At 38.4% G+C, this 22,472-nt stretch overlaps 1 protein-coding gene across 1 annotated transcript in view; it reads left to right on the top strand.

Annotated features, from left to right (window-relative positions):
* The window catches only part of REC114 (REC114 meiotic recombination protein), a gene marked incomplete at its 5' end in the record, with an annotated part of 112,716 nt that overhangs the window by 72,761 nt on the left and 17,483 nt on the right, over positions 1–22,472 (top strand). The window contains one exon of the mRNA XM_082619136.1: positions 17,295–17,378. Coding sequence (XP_082475262.1) covers positions 17,295–17,378 — 84 coding nt within the window. The remainder of the gene's footprint in view (positions 1–17,294; positions 17,379–22,472) is intronic.

A 22,472-nucleotide genomic window follows, 5' to 3' on the forward strand; every position in this document is an offset into this window, starting at 1 on the left:
TTATTACTATTATTTTTTAACCAATGCCCTTTGCCCTAAATAGAGCCTTTTCTTGTTAAGCTCTGGGTCTCCTTCTTATCCTGGTTATAGTTCATAGAAAATTCTGATTATAGCTTGCTTATCTTTAATGTTGTACTCTTAATTTGAAAAGGCTTTCTTTTTATTTTTATTCCTGCTGATGGAGCATTTGAGGAGGGCATGCCTGAGAAATGTGGTTTATGCAGAGAACATCCTTTCCAAACTGACAAAGAATTAACGTCCCACTGCATTTTTTTTTCTTTTTATAAATAAATGTTTTCGGATTGATTTAGTCAGTTTATGCAGAAAACTTACAGTAGGCCCCATAAATTAAAGTTAAGGAAAGCTTTGTTATTTCTTAGAAGCTGAAAGCTTTCCTTTTTGCATTTGGGCTTTTGTCACACACATTTTTTAATAATGGAAGAGAGAGAACTGAGAAATAGGACTCTGAATTGTGACCCTTCTCTTTTTTTAAAAGCCTTGCCATGTTGTCTTGATTCTGCTTTTAATGTAACATAGTGTTGTCTAAGCTGTACTGAAATAGCAAGAGGTGGCATTATACCTAGCTCAGCTGGTTCACCGCACTGTTATAATTACTACTACTTGTGAAATCTAAAACCTATAAGTTTAAAAAGATGCCTGTGGTGCTGATATAACATGGCCGAAGTGCCACTAGGAATGAATGCAACGGAAGTGCTGTATTTAATACTTCAGGAACTAGATCAGAAATTAATGTCAACTGTGAACAGTGTGGATATACTTGGTTTGATAAGGATTATAGTTTAATTATTTCTTGATGAAAACTAAATTCAGTCATTTGTAGAATCATTGTTGTTACAACTGTAAATCTTTGGGGGGGATAAATGTAAATGAATGAAGAGGTTTTATAAATCCTGTCTTATATGCCTGAGAAACCAATGACCACGTCAAACTTAGGTACCCCTTAGGAGATCAAAAATCAAACAGGGTCTGAGCGAAGGTACTTATATAAATTTGTGTACTAACTTCATGAGTTAGAAACTTAGAAAGGATTTTCTAAATTACCAAGGAAAAGATCAAGAGATACTGACTATATAAAAGTGGAAAACTTTGGTATGTCCAATAAAATCCATAACCAAACTAGAAAATTTTTAAAGTGGAGTAGAAGTCCTTTCTAAATCAGATATAAAAACCCAGAAACCCAGAATTGATAATGTTTGCCACATTAAAAAATCAAAGTTTTCTGCATGGAGAAAATACCATAAAGGTTTTTTTAAAAAAGGAGAAAAAAAATGACAAACCAAAAAAATTCAAGTCAAGACAAAGTGTTCATTTCTTGGATTATATAAAGAATGTCTACAATTCAATTAGTAAATTATAACTCAACTTAAGATGGGCAAAAGATATAAAAAGATTATCCACAGAAATGGAAACTATGTATGTGTATAATTTAGATAAAATATATCATGTATGCATATCTGCTTGTTTATATAGAGGCTTTACAAGACCTTGGTTTCAGTGGTTGCTCAGGGAGGGTAACTGGGTGGCTGAAGGACAGAGAGAACAGGACTTACTCTTTTTTTTTTTTTTTTTAATTTACCATTAAAAAAAATTGGTTTTAAATGAGTGTTAGCATAGATAAGCACAACCCAACAGAAATATCTGTGATGATGGAAATCCTTACTGTCCAGTATGGTAGCAGTAGTCACATGTGCCTATGCCTGTTGAGCTTTTGGAACGTGGTTAGTTTAACTGAAGAGCTGAATTTTTAATCTCCTTAGATTTATTTATTTATTTATTTAAATTGAAATATAGTTGCTTACAATATTATATAAGTTAAAGGTGTACAATATAGTGATTCACAATTTTTAAAGGTTATACTCCATTTATAGTTATTATAAAATACTGGCTGTATTCTCTGTGCTGTACAGTATATACTTGTAGCTTATTTTATACCTAATTGTTTGTACCTCCCACTCCCCAACCGCTGTATAGCCCCCTCCCCCCTCCCCACTGGTAACCACTAGTTTGTTCTCTATATCTGAGTCTGCTTCTTTCTTGTTATATTCACTAGTTTGTTGTATTTTTTAGATTCCACATGTAAGTGGTATCATACAGTATTTGTCTTTCTCTGTCTGACTTTATTTCACTTAGCATAATACCCTCCAAGTCCATCCTTGTTGCTGCACATGGCAAAATTTCACTATTTTTTATGGCTGAGTAGTATTCCATTGTATGTATGTGTGTATATATATGTGTATATATATATATATATATATATATGTACACCACATCCTCTTTATCCATTCATTTTTTGATGGACACTTAGGTTGCTTCCATATCTTGGCAATTGTAAATAATGCTGCTATGAACATTGGGGTGCATGTTTCTTTTTGAATTAGTGTTTTTGTTTTTTTCAGATATACACCCAGGAGTAGAATTACTGGGTCATATGGTAGTTCTATTTATTTTTTTATTTTTTTGCGGTATGTGGGCCTCTCACTGTTGTGGCCTCTCCCATTGCAGAGCACAGGCTCCGGACGCGCAGACTCAGCGGTCATGGCTCACGGACCCAGCCGCTCCGCGGCATGTGGGATCTTCCTGGACGGGGGCACAAACCCGTGTCCCCTGCATTGTCAGGTGGACTCTCAACCACTGTGCCACCAGGGAAGCCTGGTAGTTCTATTTTTAGTGTTTTGAGGAACCTCCATACTGTTTTCTACAGTGGCTGCACCAACTTACGTTCCCACCAAGTGTACAAGGGTTCCCTTTTCTTCACATCTCGCCAACATTTGTTATTTGTGTTCTTTTAGATCATAGTAGTTCTGACAGGTGTGAGGTGATATAGTGGTTTTGATTTGCGTTTCCCTGATGATTAGTGGTGTTGAGCCTCTTTTCATGTGCCTGTTGGCCATCTGCATTTCAAAGAGGATCTACTCTTTACTTTGAAATAGTGTTTAATTTTTAGAGTATCTGTTTAATAGATACTCTAAAAATATGCATATGTGTATTTTTTATTTTCCATTACATATTAGATACTCTAAAAGTATGCATATGCGTATTTTTTATGTTAAAAGTAGAGATATGGAAAGGTTTCCCAGGGAGGTAAGATTGCTTTAAGGCTGAGTCCTGAGGAAAAGTAAATTAAGGTAGATCAGCAAAACTTTGTCACGCGAGATCTTCTTTGCCATGTGTGGGATCTTTTTTAGTTGCGGCATGCAGGATCTTTTAGTTACAGCATGCGGGCTCCTTTGGTTGCAGCATATGGGCTTCTAGTTGCAGCACACAGGATCTAGTTCCCTGACCAGGCTTCAAGCCCAGGCACCTTGCATTGGGAGCACAGAGCCTCAACCACTGGAGCACCAGGGAAGTCCCAGGGCCAGTTGTGTTTTTTAGATAAAAATGATCTTCTCACAGTAGTGTAGAGAAGAGGCGGGGTGGGCAAGAAGATACTTTAGGAGGCTAGTTAGTAAATCAAGAAAATGGTGGCTTGTACTAGGATAAAAAGAAATGGATTGATTGAAGAGATATTTAAAGCTAAAATCAGTAATTAGTGGCAGATTAGAAATGGGAGTAGGAGAGAGCAGTGTGAAGGGAAACTTCCAGGTTTCTGGCTAATGCAGCTCAACTGAAGGTAGCATCCTTCATTGTGGTTAGGGGACTCCAGAGAAGAGCCAGCCTGGCAGCTGGGTGTGTGTGATGACCACGGCTCTAGTTCTGAACAGTTGGAATTTGAGGTGTCTTTGAGACACTCAAGCAGAGATGTCAGTTCCACATGTCCTCTTTACTGTTTAACAGCCTCTGGTTCTTTGAAGGTCAGAGGGAGGTCTGCACTAGAGATATGATTTGGGAATCATAGGCATTTAAATAGTAATTGAGACTGTGGATGTGGTGAGGATAGCCTGGGGAGGGGATAAAAAATGAACAATAGAAAGAGGAGCTTGAGGAGAATAAGATAGCAAAGGAGGTGGCATAGAAGGAGCTGTCAGGGGTAGGAAGAAAGCTAGGAAGAGTGTGGGGTCATAGAAGCCAAAGCAATTGTGTTTCAAAAAGGAAAAAGGGGTCAGCTATGGTGAATACTGCTGAGACATTGAGTAAGAGTAAAATTTTAAAAATTAGTTAATTAGTATGTTGTTAAATGAGAATTGTAGAGTTTTGAAAATGGTGTGGCAGTTGGACAGGGAAATCTGGATAGATAATTGAACTCTTAAAAAGTAAATTATGTTTGCTTTAATCCACATATTAATTAAATTCTTTAGGTTGCAAATAACAGAAACCCAGTTTAGTTTCATTTAAACAAAATCACTTATTGCCTCGTAGAACTGTAATGTCCAGGGGTAGGAGTGGCCCCTGGGACCACTGAACCCAGGGGCTCAAACAGTATCATTAGCTATGTGTCTCTTTATCTCTGTCTTTATCTCTCAGCTTTGCTTTCCTCTAAGGGAGGATCTCTCCTCGTGGTCCCTGGCAACTTCAGGCTTTTTTTATCCTTACAATCCTAACGGAAAGAGTGTTCCTCCTTCCCATTTTTAGCAACAATCTCAGGACTTACTTGGATTTTTAAAATTTATATCACATGCTTATCCATAAACTAATCACCTTGGTCAGAAGCAATTAGATATGTTGACAGGCAAGGCCTGAGTCACCTCCTCTCCCCTGGTTCTGGGCCAGGCAAGAAAGTAGTCTTGTCTGAATCACATGGGCTGTGAATAAGGGAGAGGCGATTTCCCAAAGGAAAATCAAGATGTGTTCCCAGAAGAAGGAAAAATGTGTGCTGGGCAGGTACAAAACAACAGACATCTATTTCAACTGTAAAATAAGCCTTTGGCTCAATATATTTGAGTACCCGCTTCTGCAGTGTACTTTGTAGGCAATCTTTTGGCCTAAAGGATGACTGGATCTCTCTGTTACTGTAACTTATAGAAAGAGCCCCTGGGTCTGATTCTTATGGCTAGAGAAAGGTAATTATTCTTGCTGCATGTACTGCTACCGGTTTGGGAAGCTGAATAATAACTAATCTTCAACAAGTACTTGAAAAGATGCTCAACATCACCAGTCATTAGAGAAATGCAAATTAAAACCACAGGAGATATCATCTCACATCAGTTAGGATGACTACTATAAAACAACAAAAACAGAAAATACTAAATGTTTATGAGGATTTGGAGAAATTGGAACCCTTGTGCACTGTTAGTGGAGTTGTAAAATAGTGTAAATGCTATGGGAACTCTTATGAACTCTTATGTGTCTGGCTTTTTTCACTTAGTATGTTTCTGAGATTCACCCATGTTACAGTAGCTCATTATCTCTTATTGCAGAGTTGTATTCCAGCTTATGAATATTCCACAAGTTATTTATCCAGTTACATGCTCCTGGACATTTGAGTTGTTTCTAGTTTGAGACTTTTCTGATTAAAGCTATTATGAACATTAGTGTACAAGTTTTTTTTTTATTTTTTAAGTGTACTAATTTTTGGGCAGACATGTATTTTCATTTTCCCTGAGCAAATTCCTAAGCGTGAAATTGCTGGATAGTATGGTAGGTATGTTTTTAGCTTTATAAGAAACTGCCAAGACTTTCCTGGTGGTGCAGTGGTTAAGAATCCGCATGCCAACACAGGGGACATGGGTTCGAGCCCTGGTCCGGGAAGATCCCACATGCCACGGAGCAACTAAGCCCGTGTGCCACAACTACTGAGCCTGTGCTCTAGAGCCCGCAAACCACAACAACTGAAGCCTGCGTGCCTAGAGCCCATGCTCCGCAACAAGAGAAGCCACCACAACGAGAAGCCCACAAGCTGCAATGCAGTAGCCCCTGCTCGCCACAACTAGAGAAAGCCTGCACGCAGCAACAAAGAGCCAACGCAGCCATAAATAAATAAATAAATAAATTTATAAAAAAAAGAAACTGCCAAACTCTTTTCCAAAGTAGTTGTAGCGTTTTAAACTGACCAGCAATGCGTGAGTATTCCAGTTGCTTCATATCCTAGGCAACACTTGGTATTGATAGTCTTCTTAATTTTAGCCAATCTATTGGGTTTGTAAATGGTATGTCATTGTGATTTTAATTTACATTTCTGTGATAATGAACGTTGAGCATCTTTTAATGTGTTTATTCGCCATTAATATATTCTCCTTTGTGAAATATCTCTTTTGCCTATTGAGTTGTCTATCAGAGGTTTTTAAAAAATACATATTCTGAACTTTAGACCTTTGTCTGATGTATGTACTGCGAACATTTTCTCCCAAACTGTGGCTTACTTTTTCATCTTCTTAACATCATCTTTGGAAGAGCTTAAAGATTTAAAATTTTCAGAAGTTCTATTTATGAAATGTTTTCTTTATGGTTCATACTTTTTGTGTCCTATATAAGAAATCTTTCTTTGCCTACCCCAAGGTTGCCAAGATTCTCTGATTTTAGAAGTTTTATAGTTGTAGCTAGTATGTTTAGGTCTATGATTTATTTTCAGTTAATTTTTGTATATGGTGTGAGGTAAGGGCCAAGGTTTTTTTTTTCCCCACATGAATAATTCAGTTGTCCCAGCACCATTTGTTGAGTTATTGTAGCACTTTTATTGAAATCAATTGCCTATGTGTATTTGAGGGTCTGTTTCTGGAGTCTATTATGTGGCATGGATCTATATGCCTATTCTTATGCCAAAACCATACTGTCTTGATTACCCTAATTTTATAATGCTCTTGAAACTGGTGGTATACGTCTTCCAATTCTGCCATTTTCAAGCTTATTTTGGTTATTCTAGGTCCTTTGCATTTCCATATGAATTTTAGAGTCAGATCTGCAAATTTCTGCGAGATTTTAATTGGGATGTCCTTAAATCTGTATGTCAACTTGGAGAGAATTAAATCTTAACAGTATCATAATCCAGTCCATGAATATGTATATCCCTCCCTTTGTTTAGGGCTCACTTCATTTGTTACCCTTTTATCAAGTATCACAGTCTTGCACTACCTGCTTTCCATTGTCTGACAACAGTTGTTTCCAGTAGTTTGTCCAGGTTTCTAGTTGTTTATGACAGAAGTATAATTTTTGACCCTCTTATTCCTTCTTGGCCAGAAATGGCATCATAGCTTTGGAACTCCTCAAATCTCCCCCTAAAAATAGATAAAATAGGAATGCAAAGCCAAAGACCCATGGATAACATCTACAACAAAACTAGAAGACTAGGCATGTCTGTGACCCTCCGAATACAAGTGGGTGAGGCTAAGTCACTGACAGCTGAAGACCTGTGTGATCTCATCATCTGCACAGGAAGAAACAGGGAGGCAGCTGAGATTCTGATACCTTGAGATTACTAAAGGCATGTCAGAACTCAGGAGTCAACTTGAAAAGGTTCTCACTAGCCAAAGAGAGACAATTTTAGGATCAATAACTGCAGTGGATTGAAACAGCAAATATATTTAAATTTGTGAGTTTCAAATGATACTTCAAAAAAAAAAACACTCCTCATTGTCATCGTAGGAGTGTACTAGGGAACCACCTCATTATTTTGAAAGCTGGCAAATAAAAGAAGCAAGCATTTATCCTGCCTTTCCTATTTTTACCTAGGGTAACAAAGTATAATAGTTGATGAAGCAGTGTTTCTCTGTAGATGTATTTCAGCTCATAAATGAAGAATGAATGAAAAAAATAACACATCGTTTTGCAACCACTGATGAAATCAAATGAGTCTAGGCAGTGATGATCAATGGCTGCTAACTTCATGAAAAAAGGACAAGAAGACATTCCTGTGGAATCACATGCCACCACATAGGAAGTAGGTACAAAATCTGGGGGAAAAAAAATCAAACCTGAACTGATCAAGCTTCTTGATCTGATTACCAGTCTATAGGAATTGCAAGAGAAAGAGGTACCTAGTAAAAAAAACAGTAAGGATACAATAACAAAATTTAGCGAGGATAACTCTACAGTAGGAGTTGGCAGAGTATGGCCCATGGAACAGATCTGACCCATTGCCTGTTTTTTTGTAGCCTGTGAGCTAAGAATAGTTTTTACATTTTTAAATGGTTGGAAAAAAACTAAAAAGAATAATATTGTGCAAGATGTGAAAATTATATGAAATTCAAATTCCAGTGTCCACAAATAAAGTTTTGTTGGAACACAGTCATGCTCATTTGCTTATGGCTGCTCTTGTGCTACAGGGGCAGAGTTGAGTAGTTGTAACAGAGACTATAGAGTCTGCAAAGCCTAAAATATTTACTCACTGGCCCTTTACAGTAAAAAACAAAACAAAACAAAAAACCTGCCAGTCCTTCATCTAGAGAACTAATGACCCAGTTTCTTCAACCGAAAAAAAAAAGGAGGATGGGGGAAAGAGATGAAAGGAAGAACCAGTAGTTTAAAAGAGACTTACGAGACATATTACTTGTTGTAATATGTGGATCTTATTTGGCTCCCTATTCAAAAAAACGAAGCGGGCCTCCCTGGTGGCGCAGTGGTTGAGAGTCCGCCTGCCGATGCAGGGGATACGGGTTCGTGCCCCGGTCTGGGAGGATCCCATATGCCGCGGAGCGGCTGGGCCCGTGAGCCATGGCCGCTGGGCCTGCGCATCCGGAGCCTGTGCTCCGCAACGGGGGAGGCCACAACAGTGAGAGGCCCGCATACCGCAAAAAAAAAAAAAAAAAAAAAAAAAAAAAAAAAAAAAAAAAAAAAAAAAAAAAACGAAGCAACATAAAATAAAATCAGAAATGTGAACAGGCAAAGATATTTGATGATATTAAAGAATTGTGAAATAAGATTGGCTATATTATGAAAATTGTGACTGGAAGATGGATGCATGGTAGTTTATCATACTGTTTTACTGTTTTCTCTACCGTCATGTATGTTTGAAAATCTACATTGCAGAGTTAAAAATAAATAAATAATTTCAAAATAAAAGTTTCTTAAAAATCAGTTCAGGGGTCATTTCCTCTGGGCCTTGTAATCTAATGCCTCTTTTTTGTGCTTCTGCAGAAACATGGAACTTGCCACATTGATTGTTACTGCTAAATGGTTATTTGTTTGATTCCCCCAGACTATCAGTCCCTGAGCGTGGGGGCCGTGTGTTATTTGACTTTGAGTCATAGAATCTGGCACATAACCTGGTATATATTAGATCCTCAATAAATATTTTTGGAACAAATTGTGACTTTTCACAGCATATTGTGATTTCTAGATGTTAAACATTCTAAAACATAGTAATCTTTGTTTTGTTGACATTATTTATTAATTTTTATTTATCTTATGCCTTCTAAACAGCCTGTATTTCAGCATGAAGCCAAATTATTTATATAGCTCTTACAAATCAGGAAAAATATAACTCTAAAATGAAGCAAGTTATTGAATGGACATGTTAGTTTGAGCTGAGACAGGATGTTGTTTATCTTCTTGCTAAGTGTGATGAGGTTCCTTCCAAGTAAGACAGTTATTTCTTCTCCAAGCACAATATTGTGTGTTTCTGAGTATAGCAGAAATATCCATATTCAAATCTAAGGTCAAAATCTAACCCTCAAACCAACTATGAATTATTTTTTGTTATCTACCTTTTTGTTCTTTATTTGCTTAATAAACAACAATTAGTTATGATTGTTGACATTTTAAGTTTAAGAAATCCAATGCTTTGCTCACTTTCTTTTTTCTGCACGTTGTTACCTTCATATTCTGCAGGAGCACCTTTATCAGGGATGTTTTCTTTCCTGTTTTCATTGTAATTTGAACCTCACAAACCCTGAGCTCCAGGGAAAGTGAGTTAGAAACACAACCCTGAAGGTTAAACCAGGATCTACTTTTCAAATAAATCACCTGGCACCTAAATGCCTCACATTCATGGAGAAGCCTTTTTGGTACCCTGGGCTTGGGGACTTGGATTGTGGATTGTCAAATGGTTAGTCATCAAGTTATTTTTGTAACCATATTCTCCTATGCTGTTTTCCTCTCAATCAGGGTATTTGTAGCAGATGTAAGCATTTTTTCATTGTTATTTCCATAAAAGTAAAATGCTGTGTTTTCTTCAAGGCAATTATGATCATATCTAGCATGGTTTTAAAGCTAATTTATCTAGCTAAATGTCAATGACCACTACGATACCCTCTTGGCTTGCTTGCTCAAACTAGTAGGTGAAGTCAGACCTGAGAGGTATCTAAAGCACTAAAGAAACTGGCTCAATGATAGAATCAACAACAAGGGAAACAGGCTTGGTTAGGGTGAGAACACAGGTAGTTTTTTCCACCAGCCTTGGACATTAGATTGTCGATTGTCTACATCTAAGCTCTGCAATCGTTTATTTAGGTCCTTTTCTCTCTTATTTTGATGGCTTCCTTTTGGTTTATCTTTATAGTAACTCTTACTTATAACAACAGAGGGCAAGGAGAACATAGATAACTAAAATCTGGAAATGAAGTTCATAATTTATAATACTTGAAAATCAAAGCCTGAGGCTCTCTTTACATAAAAGTGCGGTGTGGCGCCCCACCTTGGAGTCATGTGGCATTCTGGCCACTGCACCTCAGGGAGACTGTGCAGAGCTGGACAGCATGAGGGGATGGGTCCAAGTATGACTGGAGGAAATGAGGGTGTGAGAGATTGGCATTCTTTTTTTATTCAACAGACATGCAAGATACAAAGATGAGTGAAACACAGTTCTTGCTCTCATGGAGTTTGCAATAAAGTGGGAACTAGAAAAGGAGGAATAGAAAGACAGACGTGTACATAGATATTACAGTGCACAGGACCTCCTGACTGCTGAATTCAGCGCAGGCTTTTAGCCTTTATTTTTTACTCCATCCTGGGCATCACCTGACACTGTTGACCATTCCCTACTAGAAAGTCTCAGTCCTCTAAGCTTCCATACTCCTCTATCCTAGACATGATTTCTTGGTATTGGCTTCTATTCTTTTTGTCTGATAGTAAATTTGGTATTTCCTAGAGTACTCCACTCGCTCCTTCTTCCTACCCTACACTATCAATTCCAAACCATTTTTCCACCCCAGTACCTCCAGGGCATGTGACAGACTCATCAGTTAACAGTGGCTTCTTAGGCAGTGATTTTTGGCCAGGTTGGGGAACAGTATCCCAGGCACTAGGGAGAGAAGCTCCTTCGGTGAGTGTGATTCATTCTCCCTTCCCCTTGGGCAGATTCCGTGTCTTTTTTAACCCCTAGCGCAGTGCCCGGCCATTAGTAGGAGCTTAGTGTTGGTGAGTGTTTCAGTAGCAGGTACAGTGTGCTGTGGGAGCACAGAGCAGGTCACTTAACTGTCTGAGAAAGTTAGAAAAGGCAGCACAGAAGAGCCATCAGTTGAGTTAAACTGAATTCACCAGAAGGACAAGCCTTAAAGGAGATTCTAAGAGGTGGATTTTCAAAGATAAGGAGCTCAATTATTAAAATGTAGGAATATATGAATGACAAGTGGTTAGGTACACAGAATTCTTTACTAAATCCCCAAATATTAGGACGAAAAAGTTCTTTCTGAATCTTGAATAAGATGAGTATAAGTAGGAGATACCCTGGTGGTCCAGTGGTTAGGACTCTGTGCTTTCACTGCTGAGGGCGTGGGTTTGATCCCTGGTCAGGGAGCTAAGATCCCTCAAGCCACATGGTGCAGCCAAAAAAAAAAAAAAAAAAAAAGTAAGGTGTTCTGCATCATTGGGCAGGTAATACATTTGTGGACCTCATTGTTCCCAAGAAATGATATTGGCATGAAGTATTCTGTTAATTTTCATAAAGTTTAATTCACTCAAAACTTACTGAAACATGTTCAGGTGTCAAAGACTATAATAGGTGTTGTATGTTTAATGGTAAGCAAAACAAACATAGCCCCTGCCTGTTATATGGGCTTATAGTCTAGTGAAAAAATAAACATGAAGTAAATAATCACTACACACACACACACAAACTGTGATAAATGCTATGAAAGAAAAAAGTACAGGGCTATGGGAAAGTGTAATAGTGTGTCCCAGTTGAGATTAGGGTGAAATGAACAGTGTTTAGAGGTGAATTAGGTAAAAAGTCAGAGGGGGAAGGCAGAGGGAAGAGATGTATGAAGTTCTAAAGAAAGATGGTTTGGACAAATTGAAGAGGAGGAGCCATAAAGTGGCTCACCTCAGAGGCGTTGCCAGGGAGGAAGGCCCATTCCTGGCATAGCCACTGCAGAGTCCTGAACTGAGGGGCTGCTGGAGCTGACCTAGTAGCCTTTGCTGAATACTGTGACAGTTGCTGAGGATTCAGCAACTGAAGACACATTCTAGAACCTGCCTTGCCCTGCCTAGGATTTCTTATTCTTATCAGGGACAAAGAAATGTAACTGCCCCTAGGTACAATAGTTACAATACAGCATGATAAGTACAATAAGATCCTGAGAGGGCATAGAATTCTGAGAGGTCAACCAGCTTTGCCTTGTGGGGAATGGTTGAGATAAAGCAGGGTTTTCAAAGATCAGTGAAAAAGGAAGGCCAATTTAGGAACAAGCTATACAACAAAATCAAGGTGTGAGGAGCAGCCAGATGCAGCAGTGACAGTGTAAGTGGAGAGGATGGTGAGATGGAAAAAGCTGGGGATTGGATCTCTAAGACCTGGGGTTTGATTGGTATTGAGGGAGAAGTGAGGAAAGGAGTCCACCAGGATACCGGGTTGATTACTTGGGGTGACTGGTGAATGATGCTGTTCACGGGGGTGGCAATGTGTGGGAATGGCAACGTGTGTGGAGAAGAACTGTCCCAATCTGGGCGAGTTTACATGGAGGGATCTGTGAACTAGCCAAGTGGAGATGTCTCATAAGACACAAAGTGGACTAGAGGTAGGAAGAGGTGAGGCCAGGCCAGGCCAGGGCCAAGAACTCATTTCTTTTCTAATAAACTTTTTATTCTAGAATAGCTTTGGATTTACAGAAAAGTTGTAAAGATAGTACAAAGTTCCCATAGACTTACCATTTATTTAGGTCCTGCTTTCACCTCTTCCTTGAGTTTATGCCATATTGGAATGGGAATCCTTGTTTGCCTAAATATTCCCACATGCATGCATATGGGGTTTAATGTGGTTCAAAAATCAAAACAATATAAAAAGATGTAAAAAATTTTACTTCAACCCCTGCCCCATCTGCACTGTTCACTCCCACTCCCTACAGATAACTGTTTTTATTAGTCTCTTGTGTACTAATCCTTCCAGTTTTTAAAACGTAAAATACAAGCAAATAATAAGAATATACATTGTATGTTCTCTCCCTTTCTTATACAAAGGTACCACATCATGGACATTGTTCTGCAGCTTGCTTTAGTATATCTTACAGATCAATACGTATAGACTTGCACTGTCAGGGAAGGGAGCTACAGGCCATATGTGGCTACTGAGCACTTGAAATATGGTTGGTGCAACTGAAAAACAGAATTTAAAAAAATTTTTTTAAACATCTTTATTGGAGTATAATTGCTTTACAATGGTGTGTTAGTTTCTGCTTTATAACAAAGTGAATCAGCTATACATATACATATGTCCCCATATCCCCTCCCTCTTGCGTCTCCCTCCCACCCTCCCTATCCCACCCCTCTAGGTGGTCACAGAGCACCAAGCTGATCTCCCTGTGCTATGTGGCTGCTTCCCACTAGCTATCAGTTTTACATTTGGTAGTGTATATATGTCCATGCCACTCTCTCACTTTGTCCCAGCTTACCCTTCCCCCTCCCCGTGTCCTCAAGTCCATTCTCAACGTCTGCGTCTTTGTTCCTGTCCTGCCCCTAGGTTTGTTTTTTTTTTTAGATTCCATATATATGTGTTAGCATACGGTATTTGTTTTTCTCTTTCTGATTTACTTCACTCTGTATGACAGACTCTAGGTCCATCCACCACACTACAAATAACTCAGTTTTGTTTCTTTTTATGGCTGAGTAATATTCCATTGTATATATGTGCCACATCTTCTTTATCCATTCATCTGTCAGTGGACACTTAGGTTGATTCCATGTCCTGGCTACTGTAAATAGAGCTGCAGTGAACATTTTGGTACATGACTCTTTTTGAATTATGGTTTTCTCAGGGTATATGTCCAGTAGTGGGATTGCTGGGTCGTATGGTAGTTCTATTTTTACTGTTTTAAGGAACCTCCATACTGTTCTCCATAGTGGCTGTATCAATTCACATTCCCACCAGCAGAGCAAGAGGGTTCCCTTTTCTCCACACCCTCTCCAGCATTTATTGTTTGTAGATTTTTTGATGATGGCCATTCTGACTGGTGTGAGGTGATACCTCATTGTAGTTTTGATTTGCATTTCTCTAATGATTAGTGATGTTGAGCATCCTTTCATGTGTTTGTTGGCAATCTGTATATCTTCTTTGGAGAAATGTCTATTTAGGTCTTCTGCCCATTTTTGGATTGGGTTGTTTGTTGTTTTGATATTGAGCTGCATGAGCTGCTTGTAAATTTTGGAGATTAATCCTTTGTCAGTTGCTTCATTTGCAAATATTTTCTCCCATTCTGAGGGTTGTCTTTTCATCTTGTTCATGGTTTCCTTTACTGTGCAAAAGCTTTTAAGTTTCGTTAGGTCCCATTTGTTTATTCTTGTTTTTATTTCCATTTCTCTAGGAGGTGGGTCAAAAAGGATCTTGCTGTGATTTATGTCAAAGAGTGTTCTTCCTACGTTTTCCTCTAAGAGTTTGATAGTGTCTGGCTGTACATTTAGGTCTTTAATCCATTTTGAGTTTATTTTTGTGTATGGTGTTAGGGAGTGTTCTAATTTCATTCTTTTACATGTAGCTGTCCAGTTTTCCCAGCACCACTTATTGAAGAGGCTGTCTTTTCTCCATTGTATATTCTTGCCTCCTTTGTCAAAAATAAGGTGACCATGGGCTTCCCTGGTGGCACAGTGGTTGAGAGTTCGCCTGCCTTTGCAGGGGACATGGGTTCGTGCCCTGGTCCGGGAAGATCCCACATGCCGTGGAGCGGCTGGGCCCATGAGCCATGGCCGCCGAGCCTGCACGTCCGGAGCCTGTGCTCCGCAGCGGGAGAGGCCACAGCAGTGAGAGGCCCGAGTACAGCCAAAAAAAATAAAAATAAAGAATAAGGTGACCATAGGTGCATGGGTTTATCTCTGGGCTTTCTATCCTGTTCCATTGATCTGTATTTCTGTTTTTGTGCCAGTACCATACTGTCTTGATTACTGTAGCTTTGTAGTATAGTCTGAAGTCTGGGAGCCAAGAACAGAATTTTAAATTTTATTTAATTTACATTTAGGTTTATAAATGGAAGCACTGTAAAATATTTTCCCATTAAACTCAACTCTGTTTTTTTGGTAGGATTGCATTTCACTTTAACCATTTAAAATACAGCATCTAAATTGAAATGTGGTATAAGTGTGAATCGTATACTGGATTTCAAAGACTTAGTACAAAAAAAACTTTCTTAATGTTTTACAATGTTTGCATGTTGAAATAATAATGTTTTTGATATATTAAGTATTAAAATGTTACCAATTTCTTTTTGCTTTTAAAATGTGGCTACTATTAAAATTACACATGTGACTCAAACTGTAATTTCTACTGGACATCACTGATACAGAGCTGTTATAGTATTGTTGTATAGTATAGTTGTATAGTATTCCATTGCATAGAGTATCATACTTTATTTAACCAGTCCACTGTTGATGTATACTTGTTTCCAATCTTTTACCATTAAAAATACAGAAATGCTTAACCTTGTCCATGCATCATTTCATATGTGCGCAGGTTGATCTGTGAAGTGAATCTCCCGTATTGAGGTTGCTGGGTTAAAGAGTAAAGGCATTCATAATTTTGATATTACCATATTGTCCTCCATAAGAGTTGTACCAGCCTGCACTCCTACTAGCTATGTGTGTATGTGCACTAGTTTCCCCACATACTGCCATTTTAAACCACAGAATCTACATGTTGGGGATGTAATAAGGAACATGTTTCTTTTTGCTAGTTCTGAGAATTTTAAGAAGAAATCACAAATGGTTTGCCTAATTTATTTTTTCATTAAACCTCCTATTGATGATAAAACTCTTAGAATCAACATTTTATTTATTTATTTATTTATTTTAATTTTATTTATTTATTTTTTTTTTTGCGGTACGTGGGCCTCTCACTGCTGTGGCCTCTCCCGTTGCGGAGCACAGGCTCCGGACGCGCAGACTCAGCGACCATGGCCCACGGGCCCAACCGCTCCGCGGCGTGTGGGATCCTCCCAGACCAGGGCTCGAACCCGTGTCCCCTGCATCGGCAGGCGGACTCCCAACCACTGCGCCACCAGGGAAGCCCAAATCAACATTTTAGAATGGACTCTTTTTTTCCTTTTGTTACTGAAAAATGTGAAAGAACCCAGTTTTCCTGGACTACAAATTTCTTTGGAAGTTGTAGCTTTTGCCATATTCAGATCTAGGAAGAGATTTTGTGAGAGTTCAAAAAACTTTTTCTCTTTTAAAGAGCTGTAGGCTTCTCACATCCCTCCAGCAGCCTCCCCTGGCTGTGGTGGACTAACAGTACAAGGCAGATGCAGTTGCATGGTTTGCATACTGTCTGTTTATCAGTTCCCTGGATGAGTTCTACTGAATTGTAAACACATTTAACTTAATGGGCTGCGTAACTGAGGGAATCTACTGACAACGTAACTGAGCTTATAAGTAGCCATAATCATTAGACAGTCCAGTCCATTTACTTTATCAGTAAACTACAGAAAAAGTTTATCTTTACACTTTTAGGATCCCGCAGTTGTCCCTCTTTTGAGACTTGTGTGCCCTCTACTGCCCTCTTAGCCTTTTTTGTTTTTTCAGATTGAAATGAAGAACTAAGCATTCAGCATCCAAAACCAAATTGCTTCAAGTTTTCCATTCATAGGAATCTGAAAATAAGATTCTCATGAAGAGAAATCTCACTATATAGTTGGGGATATGGCAGATAACTTAATAAATGAGTATAATGGAAACTCTTGGCTTCCAGAGATTATAAACTCACATTTTGGCAAATTCTAGAGGCATAGAAATGTATCTTATAGCAAATATGACTATGGGCATTTACTATCTTTAATAGTTTATTGATTTTCAATATGAAAAGGTTAAGAAAAGGAATAAAAGCTGAGACTATTAATGTTGATTGTGTTGTAGGAAGAACACTAAGGACACTGGGACTCACTGGAAGGGTCATCTTTGGTAATTGGTAATATTGAGTTATTTCTGTTGTGCTTAAGTTACAGAATAAATAAATAGACAACTCTCTAATAGGAAGCAGCTGCACCACAGCTATTCTTCATGTCCCTTTTTGCTTCTGTTGCTAATTTTGTTTAATTATTTTGTTTCAGGAAGGGTTTTCACTCATTGGTAGCAAGAACTGGTTGAAGATTGTAAGACGCATGGATTGTCTGTTGTTTGGAACAGCGATAAAGGCAAGATGCTTTGTGGCCAACTGTTTTTAAGCAACTGATCATACCCTTCTTATCTGCTAAGTGTGTATGGGAGTGGGTGCAGGAGCTTCTCTTTGCAGGTGAAATGGTACTGGGAAGAACACGTTTAAGAAAAGTTTGCATTATGAGCAAAACATGAAACAAGGAGTGTTGAGGCAGAAGCATTGTTAGTAAGAGGATGTTGCTGAAGAGCCAGGACTTTGATTGATCTGTCAGTACCTGTCTGACAGAGCTGTGCAGCCGTTTTCCATCCCCCAGCACAAAATGGGAGGAGATGGAGTTACATCATTATTTGTCTTGCTATTTAGATGTTTAAAAGGTGTGCATTTTCAAATACTTCGCTGAATATATCTTTTCATTTTTTCTCTTTAATACTAAATAATAAAATTCCCTTTTATTTGCTTCCTAGCTGTATTAAACGTAAAGAATGATCCTCATCAAAGCAACATGAAGACTAATCACCTGGATTATTTTCTTTCAGAAATAACTATAAAAACCAATCTGGTAACATTCACTGACTAGATAATATTGAAATTTAGGTAAAAGATCATAATTTTTAATGGGCTCATAGACTGAGAGTTGAAAGAGGTCTTCAAGAGCATCTAGTAGGAGGGTCTTTATCAGTCCCTCCAAAGGATCCTCAGAGAATTCAGAAGGTCCATGAACTGCATGGATTTTCACTGACTTTTTAAAAAAATTATTAATTTATTTATTTGTCTGCATTGGGTCTTCACTGCTGCACGTGGGCTTTCTCTAGCTGCAGCGAGTGGGGGCCACTCTTGGTTGTGGCATGCGGACTTCTCATCGCATGGCTTCTCTTGTTGCGGAGCACAGGCTCTAGGCCCACGGCTTCAGTAGATATGGCACGCCACGGGCTCTGTAGTTGTGGTGCATGGGCTTAGTTGCTCCGCAGCATGTGGGATCTTCCCGGACCAGGGCTCAAACCTGTGTCCCCTGCATTGGCAGGCGGATTCCCAGCCACTGCGCCACCAGGGAAGTCCCTTCACTGACCTTTAACTGAAATATATCATTTCCTTCAATTATGAATGTTGACATCAGACCACATTTGCACCAGTAGAAATCACATATCTTCATATCACGTTTCAGTTGTTTAAGATATCTTAAATGTCATTTATGCTTAATCACTACCCCAGTATTATGGTGGTTGTTAGTCCTGCTGCTAGATCTTTTTATTGAGTACATTAATAAGGAAGCATGTATATTATTAGTTTACAAATTAGTGTTTTAATATTGTAATTAATTATTTCAGTATACTTGGTTTCTTTTGTACTCTTATATATTTTATGTGATTAAAAGCATTGTTCTGAGAAGGGGTCCTCTGGCTTCACCAGACTGCCGAAGGGGTCTGGAGCACATACTCAAAACATTCAGGAGCCCCTGTTTTCATTTTACATGTGAGGAAACTGAATTCAACATAAGCCAATAGCCAACTAGCTATCAGAAAACTGGGCCACCCATTGGTCTTCTGACTTCCAGCCCAGGACTGTGTCATGCTGAATGAACGTAGGTGTCTTTTAAAAAGTTACACCATGCCATATGTCTGATATGTGAGTCTTAATTTTTTCCTGATTATGTTAAAATTTTAAATTAACTTTAAAGAGAAAAATAAAAAATAATTTGATCACTCAAAAATAATTAACATTTTGAAGTTTTTACTAGACATATATATTGTATCCATTAGCGTAGTGTTGAGATGCATGTGACAGAAAATCCACATATAATGGCCCCCCAAAATAGGGGGTTATTTTTTTGACTATATATGAAATCCAGAAGCAGGCAGTAGCTAGCAATTGGCTCAGCAACTCCACCCTGCTGAGGTCAACACCTTTGCAATTCCCTTGGCCTCTCCCTCGCATTTTCAAAATGGCTACTACAGCTCTGTTATATTTCCATTCATAGGAGACCAGCTTCATCTGTTCCTTTTATAAGGAAAGCATAAACTTTTCTGTAAGGCTCTCCACCTCCCACAACCCCTGACAGATGTCTGCTTCTGTCTCATGGACCAGAACAGTGTACTGTGGCCATCCCAATCTGCCACGATTAGCAAATGAGTGTTTGGCTTTTCCAGCCTCTGGTGTGGATTGGCTCATGGCAAATGAACAGTGTCTGCCATATAGATAATTTATAAATTTGGGATTGTGGTACACAGAGTGCTTTGTATCCTGCTTTCCTCATGTAACGTTATATCTGGAACATTATACCAAGTCATTTCTTAAGTCTTTGAAAACATGATTTTCCACGACTACCTAGTATTTTTACTGTTTGGATGCACCATGAATCAGTTAAGTAATTCCTGATTTTTCACTACTGTAAAAATGTTTTGATTTTCATAAGGATTTATTTACAGGGTTCTTGAGATAGAAGTACTAGAAGTATGAATGTTTGTTTTGTAAATGTGCCTTCCAGATAGGTTGTCCCTGTTTCTGCAGCACTAATGATATGTAAAAATGCTCATTTATCCACATCCTCTCCAACAGGATGATATAATTTAAATTTAAAAACAGGTTTCCAATTTGATAAGCAAAAATGAGCATCTTCGTTTAATTTGCATTTCTTTGGTAGCTAATGGGAATGAATATTTTTTGTTTCTTAGCCATCTGTATTTCTTCTGTGAATCACCTGTCTACTGCTTTTGCCTAATTTTCCTCTTCAAAATCTTTATATATAGAGATTACATATAAAATGCATGTATAGATATAGAAAAAACATGTATTTTGTGTAGTTATATAATTTTATATGTGTATATGTGATATTTGTGTATATGTCATATACTTCATATACAGATTTTTAAATATTTAAGTTTAGGATCCTTTTGTTATTGTGAATGGTATTCTTTATCCCAAACATATTTCTAGCTGCTATTACTAGATATTTTCTGAATTATTTTAAATTTAGCTTCCTTACTAAACTTTTATTAGCTCTGATAATTTAATTTTTAATTTCTAGGAAAGTAATTTTATAATCTGCAAACAATGGTAACTTACTTCCCATAGTTTGTACTTACTACTTTTCTCACCTTACTGAATTATCTAGACCTTCCCGACACTGTAATTAGACAATTATACAGCCATCCTTGACATCTTACTGACTTGAATGGGAACCAGTGTTTAGACATTAAGAATATTTCTGGCTGTTGATTGGATATTCTTTACCATGTTAGGGAGATAGTCTTTCAGATATAGTTTATTTACTAATACTTTAATCAGGATTACAAATTAAATTTTAACACCTATCAAGATCATGGGGGCCTCCCTGGTGGCGCAGTGGTTGAGAGTCCGCCTGCCGATGCAGGGGATACGGGTTCGTGCCCCGGTCTGGGAGGATCCCATATGCCGCAGAGCGGCTGGGCCCGTGAGCCACGGCCGCTGGGCCTGCCCATCCGGAGCCTGTGCTCCGCAACGGGAGAGGCCACAACAGTGAGAGGCCCGCATACCGCAAAAAGAAAAAAAAAAAAAAAAAAAAAAAAGATCATGATTTGTTTCATTTTTTAAAAATCCTTTGACCTATTGATATATTAATACTGAGCCAACAGATTCTTCTTTTTGCCTTACCTGGCAAAGGGTACACAACTTTAGTGCTTCTTGCCTTGGATAACTTTTAGTTAACCAAGTATTACATAACAAACATTCTTGTTTAAATTGACAAATAGAAGTATTTTGAAATAAAACTTTCATTCCTTTGACAGAAATTTAAAACTTAAATTCAGGGGGCAATAAAGATTATATTTCTTTTCTCTCTGGCCAAAATAAGTAGATTGTATAAGGGCTGCCTACTTGTAAGCTGGGCTTCCTTTTTTTCAGTAATTGTAATCAAAATGGTCTTGGCTGATTGGCTAACATATCTGAAGAGACTTTGGTTGAAAGGAGTAACCCTAAACCACTGTCCTCACCTCCAGTAACTCACTGAAGAATTTTTTCATGGTTTTGTCTAGCTTCAGCCTTGGGTATCACCTCTTTGTTTCAAAGCAAAGGATCAAAGAAAATGTTTGTCCCTTCTCTGGTGAAGTCCTTTTCCCATATACCCCCAATCCCAATTTCTACATAGAGGAATTCACTTCTAGTGGTGGGGAAAACTGCTCTGGTGGGCTCCTAGTGGTGATGGGAAATTTCTTATACATCTGGGTGATGAATCTAAAACCAGCAGGAAAACATGCCTATGTTTGTGAGGATTTTCATGTCTCCTTGGCTGTCTTCCTACATGGTGCTAACTGGGCCCTGCGTCTTCCTGCGTGCTATACCCTGTAACATTAGCTATAGAGCCTGCGGCTTAAGATCTCTGCATGGAGATGCCATTCACACTTGTGAGTCAGCATTTAATTGGCCCAGTGCTTCCCAGATTTCTTGTGTGTACGTGAAGATACATGTACAGAGACAAGCACTTACCCTTAACTTGTTTCCTCAAGGAGTTTTCTATTAGTTGTAAGAACTTGAAATTAAGTGTTTTGAAGCAGGGTGGGAACAACTTAAAATATAGTAATTTGGGGAATTCCCTGGTGGTCCAGGGGTTGGGACTCCATGCTTTCCCTGACAAGGGCCCGGGTAGGGGAACTGAGATCCCACAAGTCGTGTGGTGTGGCCTGTGTGTGTGTGTGTGTGTGTGTGTGTGTGTAAGGAGACTGTTTATTTGGGACAGTTCATGGCTGTTAGTATATACTTGAAAAACTTTCATTTCACAACAAGGAACTCTTTCTGACTTTTAATTATGGTATAAAAATAAGTCTCATCAAGATTTTCAACCTAGGAGTCCTTTTTGTTAACCATGTGGCAGGTTTTCTATTGTGGTACCTCATGACACTAAGGATGTGGGATGAAGATATAACTCATTTTCAGATTTTTCCTGATGTACCTTGGCTTTATCTTGGGTCCACATGTATTGAAGTGGTATTTCTGGTTTCTGATAATAAGCTCAAATTCTGTCCGAGAATTTCACAGAAGCAAACATGGAGCAAAACATCAGTTAGGCTATCAGACATAAAACCTTCCCTGTCATTTCTTGGAACTACATTTCAAAGAAACCCTTAACTGTCTGAACTCATTCTTATGTACACTCACACAT

This window comes from Mesoplodon mirus (assembly GCF_964341445.2).
Source record: "Mesoplodon mirus genome assembly, chromosome: 4".
Classification (NCBI taxonomy): domain Eukaryota; kingdom Metazoa; phylum Chordata; class Mammalia; order Artiodactyla; family Ziphiidae; genus Mesoplodon; species Mesoplodon mirus.